The sequence below is a fragment of the Ahaetulla prasina genome, chromosome 4 (genome assembly GCF_028640845.1).
Source record: "Ahaetulla prasina isolate Xishuangbanna chromosome 4, ASM2864084v1, whole genome shotgun sequence".
NCBI classification, from domain to species: domain Eukaryota; kingdom Metazoa; phylum Chordata; class Lepidosauria; order Squamata; family Colubridae; genus Ahaetulla; species Ahaetulla prasina.
In genome coordinates this window covers 108,719,069-108,746,859 of record NC_080542.1, presented here as the reverse complement: position 1 = coordinate 108,746,859, position 27,791 = coordinate 108,719,069, and the positions used below count along the sequence as shown (strand labels likewise).

Sequence of the window (27,791 nt, the reverse complement as noted above, 5' to 3'; positions counted from 1 at the left end):
GTCTGCCTGGCCTGGCCCTTCCTGACACCTTCTTCCTGAAATTGCCTGCAGTCTTTCTGAAGCCTCAGAAAGCCTTCCCAAGGCTTTGGGAAGAAGACTTCACTGGGCTGCAGCCATCTTATGAAAGGTTGGAGTGGGCATGCCTTGCCAACAGCATCAAGAGGAAAAAGCCAGTGAAGGTCAGCTGAGGACAGCGGAATGCAGGTGGCAGGGGCCATGAGGATGCAGGATGACTAAAAGGACAAAGATGGTAGGAGATAGGCAGGTGGAGGTAAAGTAATCCTAAATGAATAGGTTGCCAATTACCCGAATTTTGGTCAAGTGTCTATGAGGTTATTGCAATGCCTGCAAATATAATTTGTTCAGCACCATTAAAACTTTGAGCGGTCACTGAATGAGTGGTCATTAAGTGAGGATTACCTGTAGTTTATTGCACAGGTTAAAAAAAACCCTTATATATGAATTTAATTTATTACAGTTGTAATAAATGAATAATTCTTCACCCACCATAAAGCCTGTATCTCATTGAAAGCATAAGCACTACAGCGAACAGATAAACTTTGGATAGCTAGAAGTATATTTAAATTTGTTCCTTTCTAAATAAAAAGCTGTCTTGCATAATTTGTACTTCCATTCCACTTGCAAAGAGAGAAATTGACAATACATTGACATTTCTGAATACTTTTAACACTACTGTCTGTACTTCTACTTTTCCTAAAAATACAATTTGGGATATAATGAAAGTCAGGTATAATTCAAGAAAATTTGTGGAATTCAGCTCTTTTACTCTTATCTGTCCTCCCACTCTCCCCTCAGAAAATCTAGCTTCAAGGAGTTACATGCCTATCTATTCCAGATTACGCATGATAACATATTGTTCAAAGATTAATTTGATTATATTATTAAAGCATCACTAATACTTAAAATATAGTCAAGATGTTATTTGTCAATTTTTCAGCAAACACTATGCTTAATTTGTTTTGAAAAAAGCTCTATAACTGAACATTTATAATGAAAATTAATTAAATCAATATAGATTAGCAATACTGTTTAACAGAAACTGGCAAGTAGCATACTAAATGAAAACTAGGAATTTTAATGTACAGGTAATCCTCGACTGATAACCATAATAGAGACTGTCCATTATTGGTAGAGATCTAGAAACAGTTAAAATAGGGGGGGGGGTGGAATCCAAGAAAGACAAAATCCTTGAAGGCCTTGGATTTGTTTCCACCGCAACAGAACCTACAGTCTCCTCATTTACTTTTCAAACTCTGGAGCTAGGATTAGGAAATGACAGGGGTCCTCATTTCTGAGCTGTGTGGTACAATCCTGAAAGTGGGTGCCATTTTCTGAATGGCCCCAAGTCAATAGATTACTTCTCCCAAATTGTTGCCAGTTATGGGATTATACCCATAACTGGCCATGAGGTCCAGGAACAGCGTTACCTATCCTCCTTTCCTAATCAGATACCTTTTAAAGGTGAGGAGGAGGTTGTGGAGCCTTGTGGGTGGGAAGGGGGCCCAAGGCATGTGGAACCCAGATGTGGGGGAGATAGGCAGAGGTGTTGCTGTAGTATCCCTGTGGTTGGTCATAAGAACAAATGGCCTTGGAGGTCCTGCAGAAGGTGTAATTTTGAAACAGGAGTTTAAATAACTTTGGCAGAAGGTCCACCATAACTTCAAATAGTCACTAAGCAACCAGTCATAAGTCGAGGACTGCCTGTGTTTATATTTCAGATATTATGGTAGTAACTTGATTAAACTGGCTTGAATTAAATATAAAGCTTTTTTGCACTGCAACAAGAATCTATTTAAACTGTTTTTTAAAAAAACATATCTAAGGTACACAGGAACAAAAACAGATGGGTTTATATTATTTTGATTTTAACCAGCTATTTAAGCTCTTTATTACAATCTACAATTCTGTGAGTTATACTTGATATAAAAATTGTAATACAGTATGTCATTGAGCACTTAGCATATTGTAAAATCCAGTCTATAGACTGGGATCCAGATGACACTCTTTAAAAAGTACTGTTTATTCTTCAGATTCTTGAACCTTTTCACTAACAATGTTTTCTGAAGTAGTTTCCTCTTCAAGAAAGTTACAAACTGCTGGAGATGACACCGTCATTTTTATGCTGGGGATCACTTCACTTTGGTCTCCAGTACTTTTTATTTCCATTTCTTTATGAGTTTCAGGTTCAGGAGACTGTTCTTCACTTGTTAAAATAGATTCTGCAGTTTGTGCTGCTTCTAAAGTGAAAACAACCAGGTGTCAAGAATCATGTACATTTTGGTAAGTAATACAGAAAACTGATACCCTCCTGCCTGAATTTCAACTATACAGAAAGCTACTTGTAATATTTCTGTTAATTTGAAAATAAAAGGATAAATGTGATGTCGTATGTGTTAATATTTTTAACAGTAAAAGTATCATGTCTGCACAAAAACATATCTAGCTCGTTCAGTCTAAGCAAGTTGATTAAGGGAACCCCAGGGTGGTTTCATTTTTACATAATATGAATAGGCTAACTAACTTGGTCAGACTAAAGAAGCTACTTGGATTAGCAGCAAAACATTTCAAACAAACAAAAAAGTCCAGTTGCCATGACTCAACTTCCAGGCATTTTGAGGGAAGAGGATCCACAAGAGGAAAAGAAGGTCTTCCTGCTATGGGGATGGGCATCACTAATCCAATATGGGTACCAGAAGGGGTAAAGGATAGGGTGTTAACAAGGTCCCTCCTGCTTGAGTTGCCTACGTGGAGAGCTGAGACAGTTCCCTTGTTCTCTGTTTCTGTAAAACAAAGATGTTTGTTTTATCACATGTCTGATTGGGTGTCTGCCATGGAAAGATCCATGACATCTCTTGTATATCTACTCCCAACTATTCTTTAATCTGAAGCAACTCAAAGGAGAGCCTTCTTGGCTCCATTTGACATTCTGAGTTGTGCACTGCTGGAGTCTCTGCCCTGGAGTGCTTGCAAAGAAAAGGTGTCCATGGGCAGCTTGATTTGCTGGCTTAGATCACATCAACCTGGGACTCCTGCCTGCTTTTTCTGTTTTATTGGGGCAGGATCTGTGAGAGGAAATTAACTGGCCTTTGCAAAAAGATGGTGTCTTGTGATGGCTGCTGCTTTGTTGTGAAGAAAAGTTTGATCAAAAGAAAGGGACTGCGAAGAGGTCAGGACTTGGTGAGCAGCCATGGAGCTGCCTCTCTGCCTGATTTGGCAGAGCACGGGAATACTGTCAGATGGCCATCAATCCCCCAACAGAGCACTGAGTTGCAAGGAAGCCTGGACGGCCAGCCCAGGAGATAGATCCCTGGCTGGAAGGCATTGCCTTACTTTTGTATCATCTCCCTAGAGAGTTTTCTGCTCTGTGAGAGGGAGAGAAAAGAAGACAACAGATTTCTATTGGTAATGTTTCTTGTGCCTGATGTATCCCACACCACAAGAGAGGAGAAATTGGAGAGAACTTGATTACAAGGGAGTAAAGAGGCACAAGTCTCTTTGCCTTGCACTTTTGAAATGGCAATGCTAGGGCATTGCTTCCGATGTGTATTCTCTACTGTTTGCCTGCTTACTGTCTTCTTGTAAATCCTTTAGCAAAAACATGAATCCCAGTCATATGATCGAGGGATGCAGCAAATCGCCAAAAATGCAGGTTGGTTGCCAAACACCCAAAATGTAATCATGTGAACATGGGGGAGATGGGATGGGGGGGAAAATCAGGTTGTAAGAATCTTTTGGTCTGCTATAACTGCTTTGAACCATACTAACAGTGATCATCTGACCAAGGGACACTGTGAAGATCATAAATGATTGTATCTTGGTTATAAGTTTATTTTTCCAGTGCTGTTGAAACTGCATGGTCACTAAACAAATTGGTTGTAAACTGTTGGCTATTTGTACCAACAAATATTTACACTTGCCAAAAATCAAATTTTCATGTGAAAATTAAATGCCAAGAAAAGATTGGAAGATTGAGAAAGATTATTAGCTCAAGGTTGCAAAAGGTCTATCTGGAAAAAAAAACATTAAAAAACTGTCATCACATAACCACAATATAAAATGCTGTCTCAGGATAATCTGTTTGAATATGGTGGGGAAAGGGATGATTTTTGACAAAGATAAAAATATAATAGTAGTGCAAAGATTGTCATGTCCTGTTATTTTGGAACACAATCATCATCTGTTTTAGTTATTAGTTTGTTTTGAAGATATTTCCCACCATAAAGAACAAATTCTTAAATCCTCTTGAAATAACAAGGCATCTCAACCTTTATTTTTTTCTTTGGCTGCTTCTACCATCTGCTTCTCATAAATCTTCTTTAGCATGCTGCATGATTTCTTGTGTGTAAACCAGTGCATTTTCTGGCAAGTCTGATCACAGTAAATAACCTGAAAATCAATAAAAGTATATTACCATTTTAATTTTTAAAATTGTTTGAATTACCTAAGTACCAGAAGCATGCCTTTGCAATAACACAAAAATAGGATTGAGATCTGCCATTTGTTTGCTCACACACTTGGAATTCTAATATTGAGTTGTTTTCTTGTTTTCATTTAAAAAGTTAAAATTAGTTTTGAAGATTGAGATACAGTACCATAAATGTATACAAATGGGTTGTCATTCAGTTTTAAGTAATTTTATTTGGTAAATAATTACAAAGAATTGGAAAATAAAAAGAAAGAACATACAAGTGATGGTAGGAAAATAATGTAGAAAAAAAACCTTATCTGAAAGAAGCAAAAATGATAGTTTGTGAGAATAGACTTCTGCCCATTGATACATGGAAGTGGGAATTGGGTATGTCAAGAAAAACAAAAGTTGAATGCAATGGGGAAGATTATAAAATGTGTGTGATAAATGAAAGAGGGCAAGAATGACCTGATTGATGAGTGACCATTATGAAATGTGTTAAAATTGCAGACAGATTGAATGATGACTGAATTAGAAAATAAACATGAAGGAGAAGTGAACGGGTCAAGAAGAAGACTAAGTAATACAGTTGTGAAAATATTGAAAAAAAGTAGAAAGTGTGAAGGAAAAGCAATATGAATTACTGTATAGATATGGCATAAACATGAATTGTTTCTAAGGATCACAAAATACAGAGTGATTTCTTTTTATCATGTGATGCCTGTTGTGCATTTGTGATATGCATGATGCTTAACCTAAGGGGGAATGGAATGTTGTCATTTATATACCATAAGTGATGGAGGGTAGATTTGTTTATTAATTTATCTGCATACTCTTACCATTTTGCATGTGGAACATCTTTTGTCTGCTCCTTTTTCCCCACATGTTGTACAAAATTCAGCATCTATAAAGCCTATTTGGCCAGTAATAGCTTGTGTAAGTACAGAAAATGCTGTGGGATCAGAACCCTGAAAAGGCAAAGAGAGATGAAATAGCAGTTTTTCTTAACAACAATTCTAAATCCAAGCCCAAAAGGCTCTTTGCCAGCGGTTCTCAACCTGTGGGTCGCGACCCCATTGGGGGTCGAATGACGATTTGCCAGGGGTCGCCCAAGACCATCTGAAATATGGGAAGTATACTTGCGAGTCGAAGAATCACACTCCAATGGTTGACTCCACAAGTCAGCTTCAGGCTCTTCAAATCATTAGCCGAATTCGGCTTCAGGCGCGATGAATTAAAAAAGAGAGAAATCTTTGCTCTGATGTCTCCCTCTCAAGCCAGCTGCAATCACTCCCAATCGCTAGCCTAATCTGGCTTCAGGCGCGATAAAGTTAATAGGGGAGGAGTCTCCACTTTAATGCCTCCGTCCTCAAGGCAATCGCAAGCAGTTCAGATCGCTAGCCAATACGGCTTCAGGCGCGATAAATTCAAAATGAAAATAATTTTACGGTTGGGGTCGCCACATCGTGGGGAATTGTATTAAAGGGGTCGCAGCACTATAAAGGTTGAGAACCACTGCTCTATGCTCTAATTGTTTTTTTTAAAAGTACCTGACATGCATCTACTTTAATACTAGGTATCCTGAAGAGAATTTATTTATTTATTTTATTTTTATTTTCGTCAAGCATGTATTTTATGATAGATACTAGTGTAAAAATAATTATAAATACATGAAAAGGATACGAATAAAGGAAAACATTAGGACAGGGACTGTAGGCATGCTGGTGCGCTTATGCATGCCTCTTACAGACCTATTAAGAATGAGGTGAGGTCTACAGTAGACAATCTAAGATTAAAGTTTTGGGGATTTTGGGAAGAAACCACAGAGTCAGGTAGTACATTCCAGGCATTGACAACTCTTGTTACTGAAGTCATATTTTCTTCAGTCTAGTTTGAATCGATTTACCATGAGTTTGTATCTGTTGTGTGCTCTTGTATTGTTTTGGTAGAAGCTGAAGTATTCATTGGCTGGTAGGACATTGTATGTCCTATGTACTATGTTTTATGTTTTATGTACTATGCTTAGGTCAAATTTTATGTACTATGCTTATGTCAGGCCAAAGATGGCAAAGTTCTAAGTTGTTTAAGCCCAAAATTTTGAGTCTGGTGGCATAAGGTATTTTGTTGTGAGCAGAGGAGTGGACGACTCTTCTTGCGAAATATCTCTGGATTCATTCGATTGTATTAATGTCTGATATGCAGTGCGGGTTCCATACAGATGAGCTGTATTCAAAAATTGGTCTGGCAAAAGTTTTGTATGCCTAGTTTGCAGTTCAATATTACCGGAGAAGAAGCTACGCAAGATTAGGTTAAAAACTCTTAATGCTTTTTTAGCAATGCTGTTACAGTGAGCTTGGTACTTAGATCATTTGAGATGAGTACTCCAAGGTCTTTGAAAGAGTGAGGGTCATCTGTTAAGTCGTATTCATCCAGCTTGTATTTTGTGTACTGATTTTTTTTGCTAATGTGTAAAACAGAGCATTTGTTGATTGAGATTTGGAGTTGTCAATTGTTTGACCATTGTGACACATAGTCAAATCTTTTTGTAGAGTAACAGCATAGTCAGTGGTGTTGAATAGTTTTACATCATTCATAAAGAGAATGCAGTTGCTTATAATATGATCGCAAAGGTCATTTATGTAAAGTATAAAGAGCGTGAGTCCTAAAATGCTGCCTTGGGGAACACCGCTATTAACAGATGCAGGATTAGATAAGGTATTCCCTATTTTGACTTCTTGCTGCCTGTTTCATAGGAACGCAGCTATCCACTTATGCAGGAATCGGGAAATGCCATAAGATTTTAGTTTTAGTTTTAGTTTTAGAAGTAGCTTGTCATGTACCACTGAATCAAATGCTTTACAGCACTAATTCTCAGGCCTTTACCTTGCCAAAACAAAAGGCAGGAAGATGAAGAATTTGTCTGATGAATTTTGATTCTTGTTGGCACATCAAGCCAAAACCCCTTTCAACTACCGTTATACGTAAATCTATTAACGGAAGCTTTCTAAGAAAAGGTTGTTCAAGAAAGCAGACCCACTGATGAATAACCTGCATTTTACTGTCAGAGTAGGTTTGGCTGAGACCATATAAATTGTCTATGAATTAACACTCTTTCCTGTGCAGTGTTTGCCAATTCCAAACTGCTTAATCTAGACAAACTGGAAACCAAGGGCAATCAGGTATCACCAAAATAACTATGAACTCTGCTAGTCAGAACGTCTAAGTTATTTGGAAATTATCTTAAGGAAAAGGTACACAGAAGACTCATCAGGCAGTCAGTTCTAAAGGCATCCAGCTATATGTTTCTGGCAGTGCATATTGACATGATTTGGAACATTATGTGTTATCCTGCAGATGTCTAAATCAGGAAACAATATGTTGGAATGATTGAGCGTTTGGTACCCATGCTAATTCCTTGATTATATCACTGCTGAACCAATCAGAAAATTCCAAAAGGCGTTTGCCTTGTAAACATTTTAGAGCAACTATATCTTTGATTAATTACTTGAAATTGGCTTCTTCCTCAATTGGGCTGCCAACAGGCAAGTCACTGCATATCTTGTTTTCTATTAGGTGTTATTAAGAAAATAAAAGAAAATATATTTGTTGTGACCCAGGTTCCTGGACCCGGACTCCTGGACTCGGATGATTCAGAAAGTGAGGGAGAAGACCTGGCCAGCCCTGCTTCTCTTGAGCCCTTTCCCTCCCTGGCACCCACTCAAAGGGATGGGGAGGGGCCGGCACAGCCTGATTCCATGGAGCCTCCTTCTGATTTGGCAACGCCCCAAGAACAGTTTTGGAGCGATGCAAGGTCACGTGAGCGTAATCGCCGTGCACAGCAGCGGAAGAGTTGGGACAAAGCCAAGTCATAATTGTCATGCAGTGACATCTGCAGAGACTATAAATAGGAGGCGGGACTTCCTGGTTTTTTGTCTTGGACAAAGTAATGAGTTGGCGCGAGCTAATGAATTGGCGCGAGCTAACTATTTCAATGGAGGAAAGAATATATTCGTGAGTAATTCTGGCCTTATCTATAATTTCCTCGTTATCTCCAGAAACTTGGCAGGCCCGTGGGTAGACGTGGCCAGGACATGTATCTATGTAAATAAAAGGAAAAAAGGAAGGCCTCTGACGGACTCTTTGCTGGGAGTATTGGGGAAGGAAACAGAACATTTTGTCCAAGACCTGACTAAAACATCTTCCACCAAAGATGGATCAGCAGCAGGTACAGCAGCAGTTAGAGCAGCTACACGCGGCTAATCAACAGCTCCAGCAGCAAGTGGCTCACTTGGCAGGCCAACTTGCTGCCAGGAATGTGCCTGCAGCCCCCCATCCTCCCACCTCCTCCTCCTCGCCGCAAGTGCCCGATAACCGTGCGGATAAGTTTTCTGGGCAGCCTGAGATGTTCCCGACCTTCTTGGGACAGTGCCAGCTCTACATGGCTATGAGGCCAGAGGATTTCCCAGACGACCGGGCTAAGGTGGCCTTCGTGATTAACCTTCTTTCCGGCTCGGCTGCTCGATGGGCCACGCCCCTCTTGCTCCAGGACCGCCCCCCGCTGGCGGGCCAACCGCGTTTTGGCAGCACCTCGCACCATGTATGAGGACCCCGTTCGAATGCTGACGGCAACCAGGCGCCTTAAGGAACTCCGTCAAGGGAAACGCCCCCTGCAGGAGTACATCGCCGAATTTCGTCTTTTGTGCCAGGACTCTGACTGGAATGATGCAGCGCTGGTGGACGCGTTCCAGGAGGGACTCTCAGAGGAATTGCAAGACGAGCTGGCCCGCGTGGAGGCGCCACGACCTCGACAACTTGGTGCCCCTTTGTCTCCGCCTCGATGCCCGTCTGCAACGGCGACCGTCCCGTCGCACCCCCCGGGACCCTCCGTCGACATCTGCACCCCCACTTCCTGCACCACCAGCACCCAGGGTCGCCCCACGTTTTGTAACCGCTGCGGAAGAGCCCATGGAGTTGGGGGTGGGCAGACCTCGCCTGACAGCCCAGGAGGCGGAACCGGGCGCCAAGGGGATTGTGCCTGTACTGTGGGAGCCCGCCACTTCGCCGCTTCTTGCCCCAGAAAGCGAAGTGGGGCACGACGCCGTCCCCGAATCACAGCGTGACCAATCGGAAGCGGAGCAGGCCCGACCTCGGGAAACCCTAGGTCGGGCACGCATAAGCCCCCACTGGACGCTATGGAAGTAGACTCTGGGCCCCTCGGCATCTGATTCTGGACACACGGATATGGTTGGGGAACCAGTCGGACGGGCTCCAGGCGCATGCGCTGGTGGACTCAGGGCCACAACAAACTTTATGGACCAGGCCTTTGTGACCCAGTTTGCGGTCCCGTGGTTCCGTGGACCCTCCGATGCGGTAGAGACAATTGATGGGCGAGAACTGGTGTCCGCCCCATTAAATTTGCCACCCAGCCTTTGCGCCTGGCTATTGGGGACCATGAGGAGGCGATCCAGTTTTATGTCACGGCGGACCTTCATTTTCCTTGGTCCTTGGGATGGCCTGGCGGACCCACGATCCTCAGGTGGCCTGGTCGCGGAACGCCATCTCTTTCTCGAGTCTGCAGTGCGTCGATCACATCCGCCACACCTGTGCCGGCCGGAACGTCCCCACCGCTGCCATCACCTTGCCTCCTGAGCTGACGGACTTCGCCGACGATTTCAGCGAGAAGGAGGCGGACCGACTACCCCCGCATCGGCCCTACGATTGCCCCGTGGACCTTCTGCCCAACGCACCACTGCCTGTGGGACGCCTGTATTCCATGTCGGAGCCCGAGTTGGCCGCCTCAGGGACTTCCTGGACAAAAACCTGGCCCGAGGGTTCATCCGCCTTCAAAGTCCCTCTCTCGGCCCCGGTCCTCTTTGTGAAGAAGAAGACAGGGACTTGCGCCTATGCTGTGATTACCGCCGGCTAAACGCCATTACGGTGCGGAATCGCTACCCCCGCCGCCATCCCGGAGCTACTGGAAAGGTTGCGGAGGCCACGATCTTCACCAAGCTCGATCTCCGGGGCCTACAACCTGGTGCGGATACGAGAAGGAGACGAATGGAAGACGGCATTCGCACCCGATACGGACACTACGAATACACTGTCATGCCATTTGGGTTGACCAATGCTCCCGCCGTTTTCAGCACTTCATGAACGACGTGTTCCGAGACATGTTGGATCGGTTCGTGGTTATCTACCTGACGACATCCTGATTTACTCGGTCCAGGAAAGCCACCTTCGACACGCCAGTCTGGTTCTGCAACGCTATGGAGCAACAACTCAATGCGGCTGGAGAAATGCGTCTTCTTCCGGACTTCCATAGAATTCCTCGGCATATCATCTCGCCCGAGGGCATAGCCATGGACCCATGTAAAGTAGAAGCTTTGTGTAGCTGGGAAGCCCTCGTCGGGTGAAGGATGTTCAGCGCCTACTGGGCTTCGCCAACTACTACCGGACCTTCATCCCGGCTTCGCCACACTGACAGCTCCACTTACCCAGCTCCTCAGGAAGAAGGTTGCATTCGGTGGGGTCCCCGCAGCAAGAAGCATTCACAGCCCTCAAGAAAGCCTTCGTCACGGAACCCGTCCTGAGGCATCCCGACCCGCTCCGGCCTTTTGTGGTGGAAACGGACGCGTCCAATGTGGCTCTGGGAGCGGTGCTGCTACAGGCTCCGGCGAATGGTGGCACACTTTTCCCTGCGCTTACTACTCCCGGAAACTCAACCTTCCGAGCGCAACTACACTATCTGGGAAAAGAGTTGCTGGCTATCAAGGCTGCATTCGAGGCTTGGCGACACCATCTGGAGGGCCCGACATCAGGTGGAGGTCCGAACGGACCATCGGAATCTCGAGCACCTCACCACAGCTCGGAAGTTGAACCAGCGGCAGATCCGTGGTCGTTGTTTTTGCCCGGTTCAACTTCCGCGTGACCTACATTCCCAGCGGTCACAACCGAGGGCGGATGCCCTGTCCCGCAAGCCAGAGTACCTCTGCGCCAAGGACCCCTTCCTCCACGGACAGTGCTGCCGGCAGAAGCCTTGGCCGCAGCACGGGAGCCAGTGGACTTGCGGGCCCAGGTGCGAGGCGCAGCGCCAGGACGCCTGGTCGCAGCAAAGGAGAGCGGAGGTGGGCCCCACGCCTCCTTGGACCTTGGAGGAGGACTTACTCAAGTTTCGGGGCGATTATATGTGCCCACAGGACCACTCCGAGCCCTCGTCATGACCCAGTGCCACGACAACCCTGCAGCAGGACATTTTGGGTTCTTCAAGACCTCCACCTGGTGACACGGACCTTTTGGTGGCCCAGTGCGGCATGATATACATGCCTACGTGACATCCTGCGTACCGTGCCGGCAAGCCAAGACCGCCACGGGGCCCCTCCCGGCTCCTCCAGCCCTTGCCGACACCCGACAGACCCTGGGGGGCGATCTCTATGGATTTCCTGACAGACCTGCCGCCGTCCTCTGGGTTCACCACGGTGCTGGTGGGGGTGGACATGCTCACCAAGATGGCACACTTCATCCCATGCCGCGGACTGCCCACAGCCGCCAAAACGCCCGCCTCTTTCTGCAGCACATCTTCCGCCTCCATGGTCTACCGGACAGGGTGGTTTCGGACCGCTGGAGTTCAGTTCACAGCCCGCTTCTGGAAGAGCCTGATGGCGCGTTGGAGGTGCAGGTGTGTCTGTCGTCATCGCACCATCCGGAGACCGACGGGGGTACAGAGAAGGTCATCGGTATACTGGAACAGTATCTCCGTTGCTTCATCAACCAGCAACAGGACAACTGGGCCGACTACCTGTCCCTGGCGGAGTTTGCTTTTAACAACTCTCAGCACACCTCTACTCAGATGACCCGTTCTTTGCCAATGTGGGTACCATCCGCGCTCTTCCTCTGGCACCACCGGACTCTCCTGTTCCCGAACCGCAGCCCTTCCTGACGGAATTGCATGCGGTCCAACAGTTGGTACGCCAGCAGCTGAATCGGGCAAAGGAGGATTACAAACGGTCCGCCGACCGCTCCCGACGGGCAACGCCCCCGCTGGCAGTTGGAGACCGGGTGTGGCTCTCCACCAAACACCTCCCGTCCGACCGCCCGGTAAAGAAGTTGGACCACCGATTCATCGGCCCGTTCCCTGTCGAGGCAGTCATCAACCCGGTAGCCTACCGACTGACCCTGCCACGATCCATGCGGATCCACCCCGTTTTTCACCGGTCCCTTCTGGTTCCTGAGGCCACACCGAGTCCCCTTCGGTGCCCAACAGCACCCGTCACTGTCGCCGAGGACGGATCGGAGGAATATGAAGTCCACAGCGTACGAGACTCCCGCTGGCTGAAGGGTCGTTTCCAATATTTGATCGTGTGGAAGGGATACGGGACTGATTTCTCCTGGGTAGATGCCTCCGACGTTCATGCCCCTGACCTGGTGCAGGCCTTCCATGAGCAGAACCCAGCCTGACCGCATCCCGATCGTCAGCCCCGGGGGAAGGGCCCTGCGGTGAGGATAGTGTTGTGACCCAGGTTCCTGGACCCGGACTCCTGGGCTCGGATGATTCAGAAGGTGAGGGAGAAGACCTGGCCAGCCCTGCTTCTCTTGAGCCCTTTCCCTCCCTGGCACCCACTCAAAGGGATGGGGAGGCCGGCACAGCCTGATTCCATGGAGCCTTCTTCTGATTTGGCAACGCCCAAGAACAGTTTTGGAGCGATGCAAGGTCACGAGACTCCCGCTGGCTGAAGGGTCGTTTCCAATATTTGATCGCGTGCGCAGCAGCGGAAGAGTTGGGACAAAGCCAAGTCATAATTGTCATGCAGTGACATCTGCAGAGACTATAAATAGGAGGCGGACTTCCTGGTTTTTGTCTTGGACAAAGCAATGAATTGGCGCGAGCTAACTATTTCAATGGAGGAAAGAATATATTCGTGAGTAATTCTGGCCTTATCTATAATTTCCTCGTTATCTCCAGAAACTTGGCAGGCCCGTGGGTAGACGTGGCCAGGACATGTATCTATGTAAATAAAAGGGGAAAAAAAAGGAAGGCCTCTGACGGACTCTTTGCTGGGAGTATTGGGGGAAGGGAAACAGAACAATATTGTGCTAAGCCTGTTGTTCTTTCTGTAGGATGCCGCTGCCATTCTTTTGTAGACTGCTGCTTGTCACTGCTTTCTATCAGATCTGTAAGAATTCGTAAAGCATGAGTCTATATTTTCTCCCTGGGTTAATTGGAAAGAGAAGACAAGGACAAAGCAGAATAAGCTTGTGCTTCCAAGTTTGTTGCTGCTTCTGTATCTTTGTTGCCTGATTGTGTTCAGGTCAGTTATCCAGCTAGGTTAGATAACTTTTAACAGATGCACTGAAGCATCTGCTTAGATGGCTTTTATCCCCCTGCAGCCAGTGCCAGATTGATTCATGCTTGTGCTAAGTGCTAGTTGTTTTGCTTCTAAATGCTTAGATAGGTGGCACTAGAAGAATCCATAATACCTGGTACCTTAAGTTTTCATGACTGCTATGCAAGTCTTAGAAACTTAAAAGATTAGCAAGAGCTAAAAAATATGAGGAAGCATGTACATAACACTTTGAGATAACCACCCAAAGAACCAAACTTGCAGAAAGCTATCCCCCCACTTCCTCACATTAATTAGAATTTGGTTACAGTGAACATATGTAAATAATGCACACTAAAAAAAGTTCTTATAGATTCTAAATGTTCGGTCTGTACAGAACAGACATACTGTTCATCATGATACACTCACAATTTCAACAGGAGAAATGTTTCTCACAAGCTGCTGCAGCAAGGTAGTTTCACAGTAAGGAAATTTTCGAATAGATTCCCTGATGATCTTCTCTTGATAAACTGGAAATCCATCTCTCTCTCTGCCTTTTAACAGGCTGCAATTAAAAGTGAATACAGTTGAAGTTACATACTTTGTCCATGTTTTTTCCTTCCTACTCATGCAAATATTACATGTGTAGCATAAATCACAACATAAAAGAAAAGCTGCAATGAAAATATTTAATGTAGGAATTTTGTGAGGGCAGTATATTCTTTTACTTCAAAGATGATAGCATTGGATTTTAATTTCTAAAGAATATACTATGTTTAACCATGTAACTTTTCCTTCAGCTGTAGCTAACATACAAAACTGAAACATAAGACATGGTTACCTTATGTCTCAAATCATGCATCTATACCAATGACTTAATGAGAAGCTCCAGTTTCTAGAGTTTAATATTAAAAGTACAAGAATCTGTACTTGTCGATAGATAATATATTGTATTGAAAAGAACCATTTACTGAAAAAAATGACATACCTTTTGATTAATCCATCCAATTTGTCTTCTCGTTCAAGGAAAATGATACATTTTTTGAAAATGCAGCTAATGTAGTGCATTTTAATTGCAAGGACTTCATTCATTTCTCTCTGCTTCATGCACTTCTCACAGATCAGATCCAATATTTTGTAACATTTCTGCATTGCTTCAACTTCTGCCAAAAGAGGATTTTCTTTCACCAGCAACACAACCTATAGAAAATATTTATATATCCAGTAAGTTCTACTTCCTGAGACAGAGCCAGTGCACAAGAGCAGTCATGGCTCTTGTTCAAGCTTTGCATGCCGTTCTTGGGACAATGCATTTGATATGGGGCTACCCTTGAAGATTATTTGGAACTAATGTTGGTGTAAAATGCAATAGCATGATACAATTGTGTGTGAATTTACACATGTATGTTATCTTTTTGCTCTGTGAGTTGCACTGGTTACCAATTTGCTTCTAGGCCCAATTGAAATTACTGGCGATACCCTTTAAAGTTCTATTTGGCATGGGGTTAGCTTATTTGAATAACACCCTCCTCCCTTCCCCCTAGTGCCATGTATCCACATCATCAGATCTGGCAGAAGAGATTTGTTGCAATCTGTCCATTACAAAGTGCCACCTGATAATACCCTGTAGGAGAGCTTTTTTTGCTGATGTTTGTGAAAGAGCATTCCTCCAATGTCAGGCTGATACCAATCTTGATGGCCTGGGGATCAGGGTGATGTGGACCCCATAAAATGGCTGTGCTGTTCAGAAATTACTGTATTTTCCAAGTGACTGTTATCTACCATTTTTTAATTGTTTTTATTTGCGTGTGATATTGTTTTATCTTACATTCATGAATGTAAGATAGGCTGCTGAATATATTGACTAAAAAAAGGAAATAAAATTAATTCTTTTCTGAATTAAGGGTTCATAGAATAGAATAGAATAGAATAGAATAGAATAGAATAGAATAGAATAGAATAGAATAGAATAGAATAGAATTTTACTGGCCAAGTGTGATTGGACAAACAAGGAATTTGTCTTGGTGCATATGCTCCCAGTGTACATAAAAGAAAAAATACCTTCATCAAGGTACAACATTTACAACACAAATGATAATCATAGGGTACAATTTAACACTTAATGATACAACACTTAATGATAAGTATAGGGTTATCATAAAGTGTTATAGCAAGCATTCACAAGTGCAGTTTAACAGAACTGCATGTATATTCTCTCTCTGTGTATATGTATTGATATGTACATAAAACCTGAATTACCAAAAACTACTCTTTCGGACTATACATGCTAGTTTCCAGTTTACTTGAAAACTACATCCCAGGTGCTTACTGGCACTTATTCTGGAAAATACAACATCAACTTTGCAGGCTGCAATGGTTACTAGTAAGTTTCCAAGTAGAATTTAAGATGCTAGTGTTGACCTATAAAGCCTTTAGGGTTGGACACCTTTCAGATTGTCTTTTCTAACAAGTATCAATCTGATCAGTTAAAATTGTTAGAGAGAAGCTTTATGCAATTTTACACTTCTCAAAAATTTGAGATCTAAGGCTAGATGGCATTGTTTCTCTGGCAATTCCAGTAACAATAGCACTTATATACTGTTTCATAGTGCTTTATAGCACTCTCTGAGCAGTTTATAATGTCAGCATATTTCCCCCAACAATCTGGGTCCTCATTTTACCGACCTCGGAAGGGTGGAGAACTGAGTCAACCTTGAGTCCTGTCAAGATCAAATTCCAGGCTCTGGGAATACTGCAGTTTAGCCACTGTGCCACCAGGGCTCCTTTGTATTTTGGAGATCACACTGGCCTTGTCCATGTTGATTTTCTGGAATCTTTTAAAAACTCTGTTGCTTCTGTGGGCCTGTCACTGTGTCAATAGACAAACTGCTTTCCATTTCTTGTTATTTTCTGTTTACACATTTCTTGTTATTTACTCTTTATAGAAACACTATATCCTTAGTGTTGCATGTTAGGGCTGATGTCCTAATCATTGTTGTAACTGGTTGAAAACTTATGCTGGATCTTAATTTAAAGTATATCATGTAATTCATCCTGATTGAAACAAAGTAGAAATATAATAAACAATCATATTAAAAGAATCTTTCATCTGGTACCTGAAAGCAATGTTCTAAAAAAGATAAATAGACATCTCTTGATGAAAATAAAGAATTTCAAAAGAACAGTTTCATGATTAAAATAAACTTTACACTGACATTTACTTTCTTTTAATGTGATTTTGTTTAGTAGAAGAACATTAATCTACCTAATCTAGTAACTTCCATATGTGTTTGACTATAACTGTAAAAATTCTAACCCAGTATGGCTATTAGATAAGTTTGAGAATTGTACCACTAAATTGTAACACTGAAAACTCCAACACAAAACTCCATACATCATAAAGTTGTCAAATTGAGAAATGCTGGTCTATACAAAAATCTGGGACACTATAGCAGAGAAAACGTGAGTTTCAAGTATAGTATCATGTGAAAATTAGACACGAAAGGCACTGTAAAAAGGACTGGACTATACAGTAATAAAAATGCTTATTATGAAATCAACCTTAAGATACCAATTAGGTAAGTCATAGGATTTATTTCATTTTTGCAGGTTCAATTAGCTGGCAACATGTTAAAAAAACACATCCAAATAAGAGCATATTGTACCTTAACAGGATGCAAATTAGTAGTTGTAATGATCTTATGTAGAGGTCCAGCTAGCTTAATTGGAAGCTTGGGTTCTTTATCCAGTCCTTGTGGTTTTGTGTAGTAGTTTAGCTTTTCACGTGGAAAGAAGTTGTTGATAACTGTTACACAATCATGCTGACCTAAAGAGAGAAAATGATTTCCCTTTATGAAGTGAAAGACTATATGATATTAATTTACAATTAAAACTGATGATTTGGTGATAAAGCATAGTTTGCTAAAAAATACTGAGGAAGACATTGAAAATAATGTAACTAATAATTGATATATTCAAATCAAGCCTTCTGTACAGAAAATTCAGAATCTAAAATAGATTCATTTTTGACATATAATTTTAAACTCCTTCCCATTTTTCAGGACAGTGTTTCTTTAGCATTGTGCTGTATCAATCCAATCTAAAAAGTATAATCATACAAAGATTTAATACTTCTAGAAATATCTCACAATTTTATATCAAAGTACCACATATTCAGAAACAAAATGATATATGGGCATGTTAGCTAAAATGAAGAATGCTTTTCCTACCAAAATATTTTACACTTTTTCACAATTTAGTTTAAGATATGCAAATCAAGCTTCATTCTTTAACAGAAAATGCAGAAGATACCTTAAATATTTGGACAAGCAGAAAAGTAGATTATAAATCTAATAAATAAATGAAAAATAGATAGGACATCCTTTGTCTTTACCCACAAAAGCAGCCATCTGAGCTGCAGTTCTCCCCACAGAATTGACAACATCAATCTCTGCTCCAGCCTCTAACACCATCCGGGTTATTTCTTTATTGCCTAAATGAAGAAACTTTATTTAGACTTTTTAAAGATGTTTTCACAAACTATAGATAAAATAGGTTTCCCTCTGATAGATATTAAAACTAACCCTTCTACTAACAAGGAAGAAATCAAACACTTGGTTTTCTAATAGAATCAATTACACAGGTTCAAATTCTTTTCCTTACTGTACTTTCAGTTGGAAGCATCTGTAGGCATAGAACATTTTTCTTTTCAAAGGTGAAACAAGTATCAACAAATTATCTTCAACTGTTGCTTTCTAGAACTTTAATTGGCTGCTATTCACCCTCCCATCCACCATTATTCTGATCAACTGATGCCAAAGACTTGATTCTGCATGTTTTCCAGTTAGGAAAAAAAAAAAAACACGGCACCAAATAGCATCCTAATATATGGGTGATAAAGCAGTCAGTTCTGTGGACATGATTAAGATCCATCATTCAATTATTTATATTAAATCAAGCTACAAAATATTATACCTAATTAAATTGCCCCATCCCGTTGATTTCCTCAAATTCTGTTACCATCTAGTCTTTTCTATCAGTACAACTTAAATAAAAAGAAAATATAACTTTTAAAATATATGCCTCATTAAGAGATTCTTTTGTTATCAGATCGAATTGAAGACAACCATTTTTATACATTTGTAGAGAACAAAATCTTCTTAACAAAATCTTTTCTGAGGACTCCTCTGTAGTCCCTCAGAAAGCAACAAGTTTTTTTTTCTTTACATAAATAAGAAGGTATATTTAATAAAAAAAGGAAAACGCTATTTACCTGACAGTCCAGCAAACATTAAGGCAGTATACCCATATTCATGATTGTTGCAGTTTACATCAGCTCCATGTTGCATCAGTAGTCTGCATATATCAGTTTTACCTTTATATGCTGCATGCATTAGAGGGGTCATTCCATGCTAATGAGAAAAGGTATAAATGCAAGTTCCATTTGTTTTCTAGTTAATACGATAGTACCATAGCACGACTTGTGTTAGGTGGACTAGCAAAAAAGTATTAATTGTTAGAATCCTAAAGCTAAAAATGTGGCAAAGCCGTAAGACCAGGAGTGAAATGCTCCCGATTCGGACCGGATCGGCTAATCTGGTAGCGATGGTGGCAGGTCGTTCGAAGAACTGGTAGCAAAAATCCCCCACCCTCGCCTATGCCTAGCTGAACCACATGATCATCAGAGCCTCTTTTTTTAGTTTTAAAAGCATTTTTTTTTCTTTTACTACTTACTTGGCTGAATAGGTTGTAAAAATGCTTTTAAAAGGCAAAAAAAGGCTCTGACGATCACAGCTGAGTTGCCTGATCATCAGAGGCTTTTTTTTAACTTTTAAAAGCACTTTTTCTACAACCTCTTAGGCTTCATGTGCAGCGAGCAAACAGGTAGTAAACTGGTTCAGATTTCACCACTGCCTAAGACCCAGTAAAAATGCAGGTGAGTGGTATAACAATATAATATTTATCTTGTTATATAGCGTAGCAAAAATATTTTAACTCCATTGCCTTAATAGAACCAAGTTGTTAAAGAAAAGATTTTTTCTTCTATTTGTAAATTCATGACTGCTATTTTTATTCCCTTTTAGAAATTTTCTGTTCATTATGTTGTGGATATTTTATGTAACACTTAGTGTCTGTTTTATGTCCACTTGATTTAGCATATTATCTCATTATTTTGAATTTTATTGCAAATCTCTGAGATTTTTAATTGGAAGCACTAGTACAAATAAATAAATAAAACATAGGCTTAAGAGTTCTGACAAAGTCAACCGATCATCCCAGGAAAGACTGTTTAACTATGGGATGGTAATACTTTCCTCAAACTTCAGTAAATAGTGATAAGAAAATGTGTACCTAAAATCAGATCCAAATTTGAATCAGAAGGCAGGTGTGGTCTACTAGAATGACTTGCCTTTAATAGAACATAGCCTTTGGATGAATTAAATCAAATTCTATGGGCCCCAATGAGCACAGAAACATTAAATATGGAAGAACATGATAATTTCATTTTCAAGTAATCTGAAAATATGAATTGAAAATAAATATATTTAACTATATTTAGCTTTATTTGAGTATACATATTTGGAGTTACAGCCAGGTTGAAGAGGCATTTGGACTTTATAGCTTGGAAAGGTAGAAGCTTTAAAAATGATTTCAGAAGATGATTAACATTAACAAAAGAAAGAATATCTTTAAAAGAATGAATGCATTTGGAAATTATGTTGTAATCTTTTTATGGCTACAAATACAGATGCTTTTAATAAACATGTAGAGAATTACATTTGAAAGATAATATGATTTATTTCCCACAAAATATCTGTATCACTTTACACATTTCCACCTCACTTAACTACTTTATTATTATTTGAACTGCTTAATGCTACTACTCATCTTAAAATATTCATTCTTACTCAAGATTAACTGCAATTCAGATATTGCTATTTCCCGGATCTTAGATTTGTAGCAAAAATTCTTGTTAGGTTTTATTTGGCTTAAGGAAACCTATCAGTTTCAGATCAAAAATGTAATTCTGCCAAATGTTACCTCATCTAAACAATTCACACGGACGGTCTTGCTGCCAAGGAGTCTTGACGCTTCTTCGGTGTTTCCTAATGGGAAAAAAATGTATGAACAGGAATTATAAAAAAATGTGTAATATATCTGCATCCTGCATTCTCTTCCAAATAATTTAATATATGTATTTTTCCAAGTCCTCATAAATGTTATGAAGTATTTACATTCACAATTCATGACTGAGCCTTAAATCTTTTCCAGTTCTATTTCAATATTCTAATCATTACACTTTTACAGTTTAATAAAAATCTTCAAGACTATAAATTAAAGTTACTGTATGTTATTATCCAAATACATTATTAAGACATAATAAAGTACAAAATTATTTTGGCTACAAATTTTTTTCAAGATTTTTGGTCTTAGATCTTTCATCCAATTTTTAACATAGACTGAGACCACAATGATAAAACTCAATTGGCCACCACTTGCATCATCTTACTGTTGGAAGAATTATGCCAAGGACCAACTTTTGGGGAATTTGGCCTTTGCCTAACTTTAGTTCTTATTAGTGAGAACTGGTTTGTTGTGTTTCAGATTGTTTAATTTCAGTATTCAATTAGAGATATGGCAGGTGCTGATGCCCCTGAAAAATAAAGCAAGCTGACTATTTTTGGTCAGTCTGCCAATCTATACATAATTATTTGACCATTTGGTATGCAAACAACTTATTAAGTGTTAGGTTTCTCTGTGCACAAAGGTATAAAGTGGCATTTGATTATAAGAACCAGTTTGTCTGAAAATAATTGATGCAAAAGAATCTAACAATGTTTACTAAGAAGAATCTCCTAGTGAAGGGGATCTTAATTCTAAATAAGAATTTTAATTTCCCATTCTGTTCCTATAGACAGAAAAATATAAGCATATAATCTAAAAAATCATAGTATTTAAAAATGTATATCAAGCCATTTCACAGTCCAATGAAAAAAAATCAAGATAATAACATTGATTTTGAGGGACGAAAGATATTTTTTTATTTCACTAATATTTCTTAATGCTATATATTATACAAATAAAAATAATAGTCGAATTAATGCCACCTCATTTTTATGTATTACTGTTATTAGCGGAGATATACCAAGAAAAACAGAATAGTTGAATACAGGTAGACCTCAACTTACAATAGTTCATTTAGTGATTGTCTGAAGTTACAATGGCACTGAAAAAAATGATTTATGAGTATTTTTGATGCTCACTTACAACTTTGCAGCATACCCATGGTCATGTGATCAAAATTCAGATGCTTGGCAACTGACTCGTATTTATGACAGTTGCAGTGTCCCAGGGTTATGTGATCACCTTTTGTGACTTTCTGACAAGCAAAGGCAATGGGTAAGCCAGGTTCACTTCACAACCATGTTACTCACTTAACAATTGTAGTGAATCACTTAACAAATGTAGCAAGAAAGTTTGTAAAATGCGGCAAAATTCACTTAACAACTGTCTCACCTAGCAACAGAAATTTTGGGCTCAATTGTGGTTTGTAAGTCAAGGACTTCCTGTAGTTGATAACTGAAATCGTTGAAAGCAAAGACATGAAGTCAAACATTTAACATGAGTTCCCAAAATTAGGTCCACATTTGGAGCTAAAAATACCATAATTTTGGCAGGAAGCATTTTCTTTTTCTGGAAAGATATTCTATTTTTCATCATCACTTAAAAATACCCTCTATTATAGCAACTCTATTGCCATATCTGGAAAGACCATTAAAAGAAGAGCCTCAGTTTGTATTTTTCAGTGTGAAGATGGCACAATATAATCATGCTTCCTAATGTCAGGGTATGTTATAGCTGAAGTTTCTGAACCATTTTGGAAGGCAGGCCCCTGCAGATTTCAATATTTCAAATGGGATGTTTCCATTTGAGAGCAAAATTATCATAAGACTATTGCCCCAGTACAGTCATTCTTGAAGCATTAATCTAACCTTTTAATCTTTTTAATCTTGAAGATTAACAATGAATTTAGAAAACTCAAAATATGAATCTAAACCTTAGCAGCATTAAGAAAAATACAGCCCAACGTATTTGGAGGAACCCTGATTAGAAAGACTGAAGTAGATATACCATGTTCTACACAGCAGCCATTTGTTCAGCTTAATGTAATTTTGAGCATGCAGTTAGCAAGCACTTTGTCTGAATCTCATCATGTGAATGAACTGAAGGTAGCATGAACTGGCTGTCATATAGTAATTATAAAAATAGAATATATTAGAATATAAAATTTATATAAGGAACACAATCAGTCACCACCATTCCCTCTGTTAATTACAAGTGAGAACGATGAAAGAGCCACATATGGACATTATCACATAGGAGTGTACTCACTTTGTTGCCAGCAGTTTAGACAGTAATGGCAATGTGTTGTGTTATTTTGAGGGGACAGCACATTTACACTTATACAAGCTGTATACTCACTACTTTACATTGTAGCCACTACTTTACATTTATTCAGTGTTGAACAGATATGCTTAAATATTTACAAAATGTGACGGGGTGTACTCACTTCTGTGACATATTGTAGATCAGCTTGGGATAAAGCTTGTTTCATCAAGAACTGAATAAGAAGTAAGAATGATAGCTTGGCATGTATCACTGAAACCTGGATAGGTGTTGGGAGCTGGGTAGTAAAAGTGGCCTTTAGGTTTAAAATGGGATTGCTACTTTTGTATCAGCCTGACTCCGTTGCATAGTAGTTTCACCATTTGAACTGCTTGATGTTTTGGCCAAACTGCTAATGGACTTCTCAGATTTATGCTACTGGGGGGCTTGAATCTGCTTTCCCTGGGTGAAGAGTTGCAGACAGTTCAATAATTCATGGCCCTGATCAAAATACTAAAGGCCAAGCTACTGCAGAAGTCTGTGTTACAACATATCTGGATTTTTGTCTCAGGATAGTGGCAGCAACATCTGGAAGTAGGAGATATTAGCAATCATTTATCATGGTCAGATCACTTTTTAACAACCTTAGAGTTATTTGCAATTATTCCCATTACAGAAAGGAGTGATCAATTTAACTGGTCTGTTCTAGGCACATGATGGATTTTGATGAATTTCAGAGGGAATTTGGGATGTTCCTGAAATCTATTATCTGGTTTGACTAAGGTTTTACCCATACTTGGAATAGAGGAATGCCAGAATAGCAGAAGAGATACTTGGAATAGCAGAAGAAATACTTGGAAGCCAAAAGGAACTAATTCAACTAAGCATGGTTAAAGGCAATTTAGTTTTGCTCAAAGGAGTGGCAAAACGTAACTATTTTTCTGTTCTTATTATACCTGTAAATAGGAAGCCAGCAGCCCTATTCAAGGTATCCGACTCTCTCCTAGATAAAAATGGCCAGTGGAATATATGTAAGGATTATTTAAGGTATCTTCTGGATACAAGTGCTTGGATCCCCTCGAAAATCTATGGAGTTAACTGAGGCATATCTGGTTTAATTTTTTGGAAAATTGTTTGAATCTTTTGGTCTTCAAGCATTGGAGAGTCCTGGAAGCTGTGAATGTGGCTTTTTGTATATTATACCTATATTTGTCCTAGTAGATCAAAGCTTTCTGAGAGACCAACATGATTGGGGCTGGGCAATGATAATCCCACTGTCTTTAAAAGAGGAATTGGTTCATCCTCATCTTAAGAAATATGTTGGATCGGATGGTGTGTTACAATTTTTGTTCTATTTCTAAATTTTTCTTTTTTTAGGGAAGTCTGTTGAGAAGGTGATCAAATGGTAGACTCAGAGGGCTCTGGAAGAAACAGACTACCTGGAACTTTTTCATTTGGGTTTCAGACAAGCATATAATACCAACTGATCTTACTTGATCATTTTTGGCAAAACTGGAATAGAGTTCTATCAATGGCATTCAATGAAATCAATCATAATATTTTTTTCAACCAACATAGAGGATTGAGACTTCAGAATGTGATCTTCTTGTAGTTCTCTTTATTTATCAGATTAATATATTTGCCCATCTCAGAAAGATGCCTGGGCAGTGTTCAATGTTCAATAAACTGTCCCTTAATATTAACCTTAAGGTAAAATAAATAAACAAATTAAACAGTTAAAAACATACAAATAAATATTGTTATAAATAAATACAAAATAAAAACTATGGGAGAACACACTAACATCCTGCACAGGACATGTAATTGTCCTGAGTGTTCCCAGAAATTTCCAAACTGTCAGTAGAGTCAGGACGAAACTCATCTCAGGGGGAATAATGTTCCAAAGGGTGGGTGCCATGAAAGAAAAGGTCCAACTCCTGTGACCCATCAGATGAAACTCTTTAGCAGATGAAACTAACAACATACTTCTCTTCCTGAGAGGCTGCTTGCAGTTGGCATGGCAGAGAAATTTACATCTAGCCGTAGTTCCCAGAATTCTTCATGTCTCAACTTTCCCCCTGCTTATATATAATATCTACATGCATCTGTTAGGCAAGGTAATGATCTAAAAGTTGACCCACACTCTGTCAAGGACCTAGGAGTATTCATTTCTAAAGATCTAAGTCTCAGAGCTCACTGTAACATCATTGCAAAAAAGGCTTTAAAAGTTGTAAATCTTACTTTACAAAGTTTTCTCACTGGTAACACTGTACTCCAAACTAGGGCATATAAAACCTTTGCCAGACCTATACTTTATTACTGTTCACCTGCCTGGAACCTTCACTGTATTTCAGACATCATTACATGAGAGAAGGTCCAGAGATATTTTACTAGGAGAGTTCAAAATTCCGTATAACCCCAGGCTTGAAATCTTAGATCTAGAAAGCCTCGAACTACATCGTCTATGTTTCAATCTATGCTTAGTTCATAAGTTTATTTACCAAAATGTTCTACCTGTAAATGAATACTTTAATTTCAACCATAATAATACAAGGGCCATCAATAGATTTAAACTTAATATAATTTGTTCTAATTTTAATTGTAGGAAATATGACTTTTGCAATAGAGTAGTAAATGTCTGGAACAATTTACCTGATGCTGTTGTTAGTCTCTCTAATCCCCATACCTTTTACCACAAACTGTTTACTGTGGACCTCTCATGTTTCTTAAGAGGTCCCTAAGGGGGCGTGCATAAGCGCACCAGCGTGCTTATCCATGTCCTACTGTTCCCAATTATATGTAATCATTCTATGTGTTTATGGCTATGTTTTGCCAATTTATATCTTTTTTTGTGCAAAAATTTTTTCACGTGTCCATGTCTGTGTCTATTACTTGTTTTCTTGTATTTGTTGACAAATAAAATAAAAAAATAAAGGTCATTTGTCAGTATGCGGCTTATCTGTCTTACTTATCTATGCATTCCTGTTACTCAGATATACAACATACAATTCTAACCTTGATAAACTAAACTGTTTTCTATACTGTTAAGTTTCTTTCTCAGTTTCTGAAGCTGGATGGAGAAGAATAGGTTTTGACTTAATCCTAGAATGACTGAATGGCTTTAGTTTTAGGACAACCCTCCATGTCAAGGAATTTCCATCAATAGTTCATGATGAATTGGCACTTCCTGACATAGATCTTGCTTGCATCTTGGAAGTTCTCCTGGACTCTCTTGCATGTGCCAGCTGTGGCTAGGAGTATCTTTGCATAAATCTATCTTGTGTGCTCACCATGTTTATACCTGGATTGGGAAACTTTGCTCACAGTCATTCATTCCTGGTTCACTTTCTGTTTGAACTATTGCACTGCACTGCACATGGACTCTCTTTGATGATGATTCTTTGATGATGAATATACAACTGCGCCATAATATATAGTTATGGTGCACCATGGTATGCTCATGTAACATCATTCCTTTGGGAACTGAGCTGGCTCTTTAGAGGATTTTGAGTGTTAATTCCAATGGCTAATTATCACCTGGATTTGGGTTACTTATAGGATGGCCTATCACCAATTATTTCTGCCCATCCCACAATGTGTGACAAAGCAGACATGTTCCAGATCCCTTTTATGAAACTATGATATCAAAGGGGATCCAGAAGGTGTACCTTCTTTTTTACAACTCCTGCCTTATTACCCTCAAATTTAGGTGGCTCTGATGGCACTTTGTAGGATGAAAAATCTTAGATTTTTTTCCCTTTAATATTGGGCAGTTCTGTAATGGTTAAGAGGAACTGGCTTTGAACATTTTGTTTTTTATTTTTTGTTCTTAGCCCAATACTAACTCAAATTAATAATTTAAAGTATATGTTACACTTTCATTTAGATCTCTGGATTAATCAGACTGCTGTTTCTTTCCTTTGACCACAGCAGAAGTTTAGCTTTCTTTCCATAAATTACAGCAAAATATTCCCTGAAAGCAAGCACTGGCTAGCCTAATCCGTAAAGTTTAAGAAAATTAAAATAAGAATGGACTCTCCTGTTATAAGTAAATGTCCTATAACACAAGGAAGATCACTAAAGGTCATACATGGCCAGGCCTAGATTTAATGGCACCTGAGTAGCGACCAAGCACTGCACAATGCACAGTACACAGGCAGATCTGAACTAGAACCTCTCCATTGATCTGCTATATTATTCTCCTTATCTCGTATTTGAACAAACTGCACCTTGCGAAATCCTACGCTCACGATCGGAAAGCAACCACCTTTAAGAGCCACCCGGTCTAACCGTGAGGTTTACATATCGATTTTCCGCAGCCACCAAAAATAGCTGCCTCCAGCTATTCCAATTGCAAGAAACAAAAACCTTTGCCGTCTGGGCCTGAACAAGGAAGCAACCCAGCAAATGCAAACTGAGATAGCACAGCATTGTAAACCACTCACCGCTGCTGATGACTTCAAGCAATGCTGTCTCCTCCTCGTTCAAGTCACCTCTCTTTGGAAGCGCCATCGCCTATTTTATGTGTATTCTTTCTTTTTTTTCTTTATCCACCCTGCCAACAGTCATAAAATGGAGTGTATCGACACTGGAAACCGCGGCCGATCAGCTGGGGTAATTCCGATGCTTCCTCTGCGCGCTTTACTAGAGCCTTTCGG

General features: G+C 40.2%; 1 protein-coding gene across 2 annotated transcripts; it reads right to left on the bottom strand.

Annotated features, from left to right (window-relative positions):
* Positions 1 to 556: 556 nt before the first annotated feature.
* Positions 557 to 27,791, bottom strand: ANKMY2 (ankyrin repeat and MYND domain containing 2). 2 transcript variants are annotated; one of them, XM_058180507.1, is made up of 10 exons: positions 27,579 to 27,789; positions 20,788 to 20,852; positions 19,019 to 19,157; positions 18,140 to 18,238; positions 17,412 to 17,572; positions 14,735 to 14,946; positions 14,176 to 14,311; positions 5,269 to 5,397; positions 4,287 to 4,407; positions 557 to 2,258 (listed from the first exon to the last, which is right to left on the bottom strand). In XM_058180507.1, the coding sequence occupies exons 1-10, from the start codon at positions 27,643 to 27,645 to the stop codon at positions 2,041 to 2,043; spliced, it is 1,347 nt and encodes a 448-aa protein (XP_058036490.1). In that variant the 5' UTR covers positions 27,646 to 27,789; the 3' UTR covers positions 557 to 2,040. The 2 variants fall into 2 exon arrangements, with proteins under 2 accessions (XP_058036490.1, XP_058036489.1); XM_058180506.1 differs by lacking the exon at positions 557 to 2,258 and adding an exon at positions 2,279 to 2,801 and having other exon boundaries at positions 27,579 to 27,791.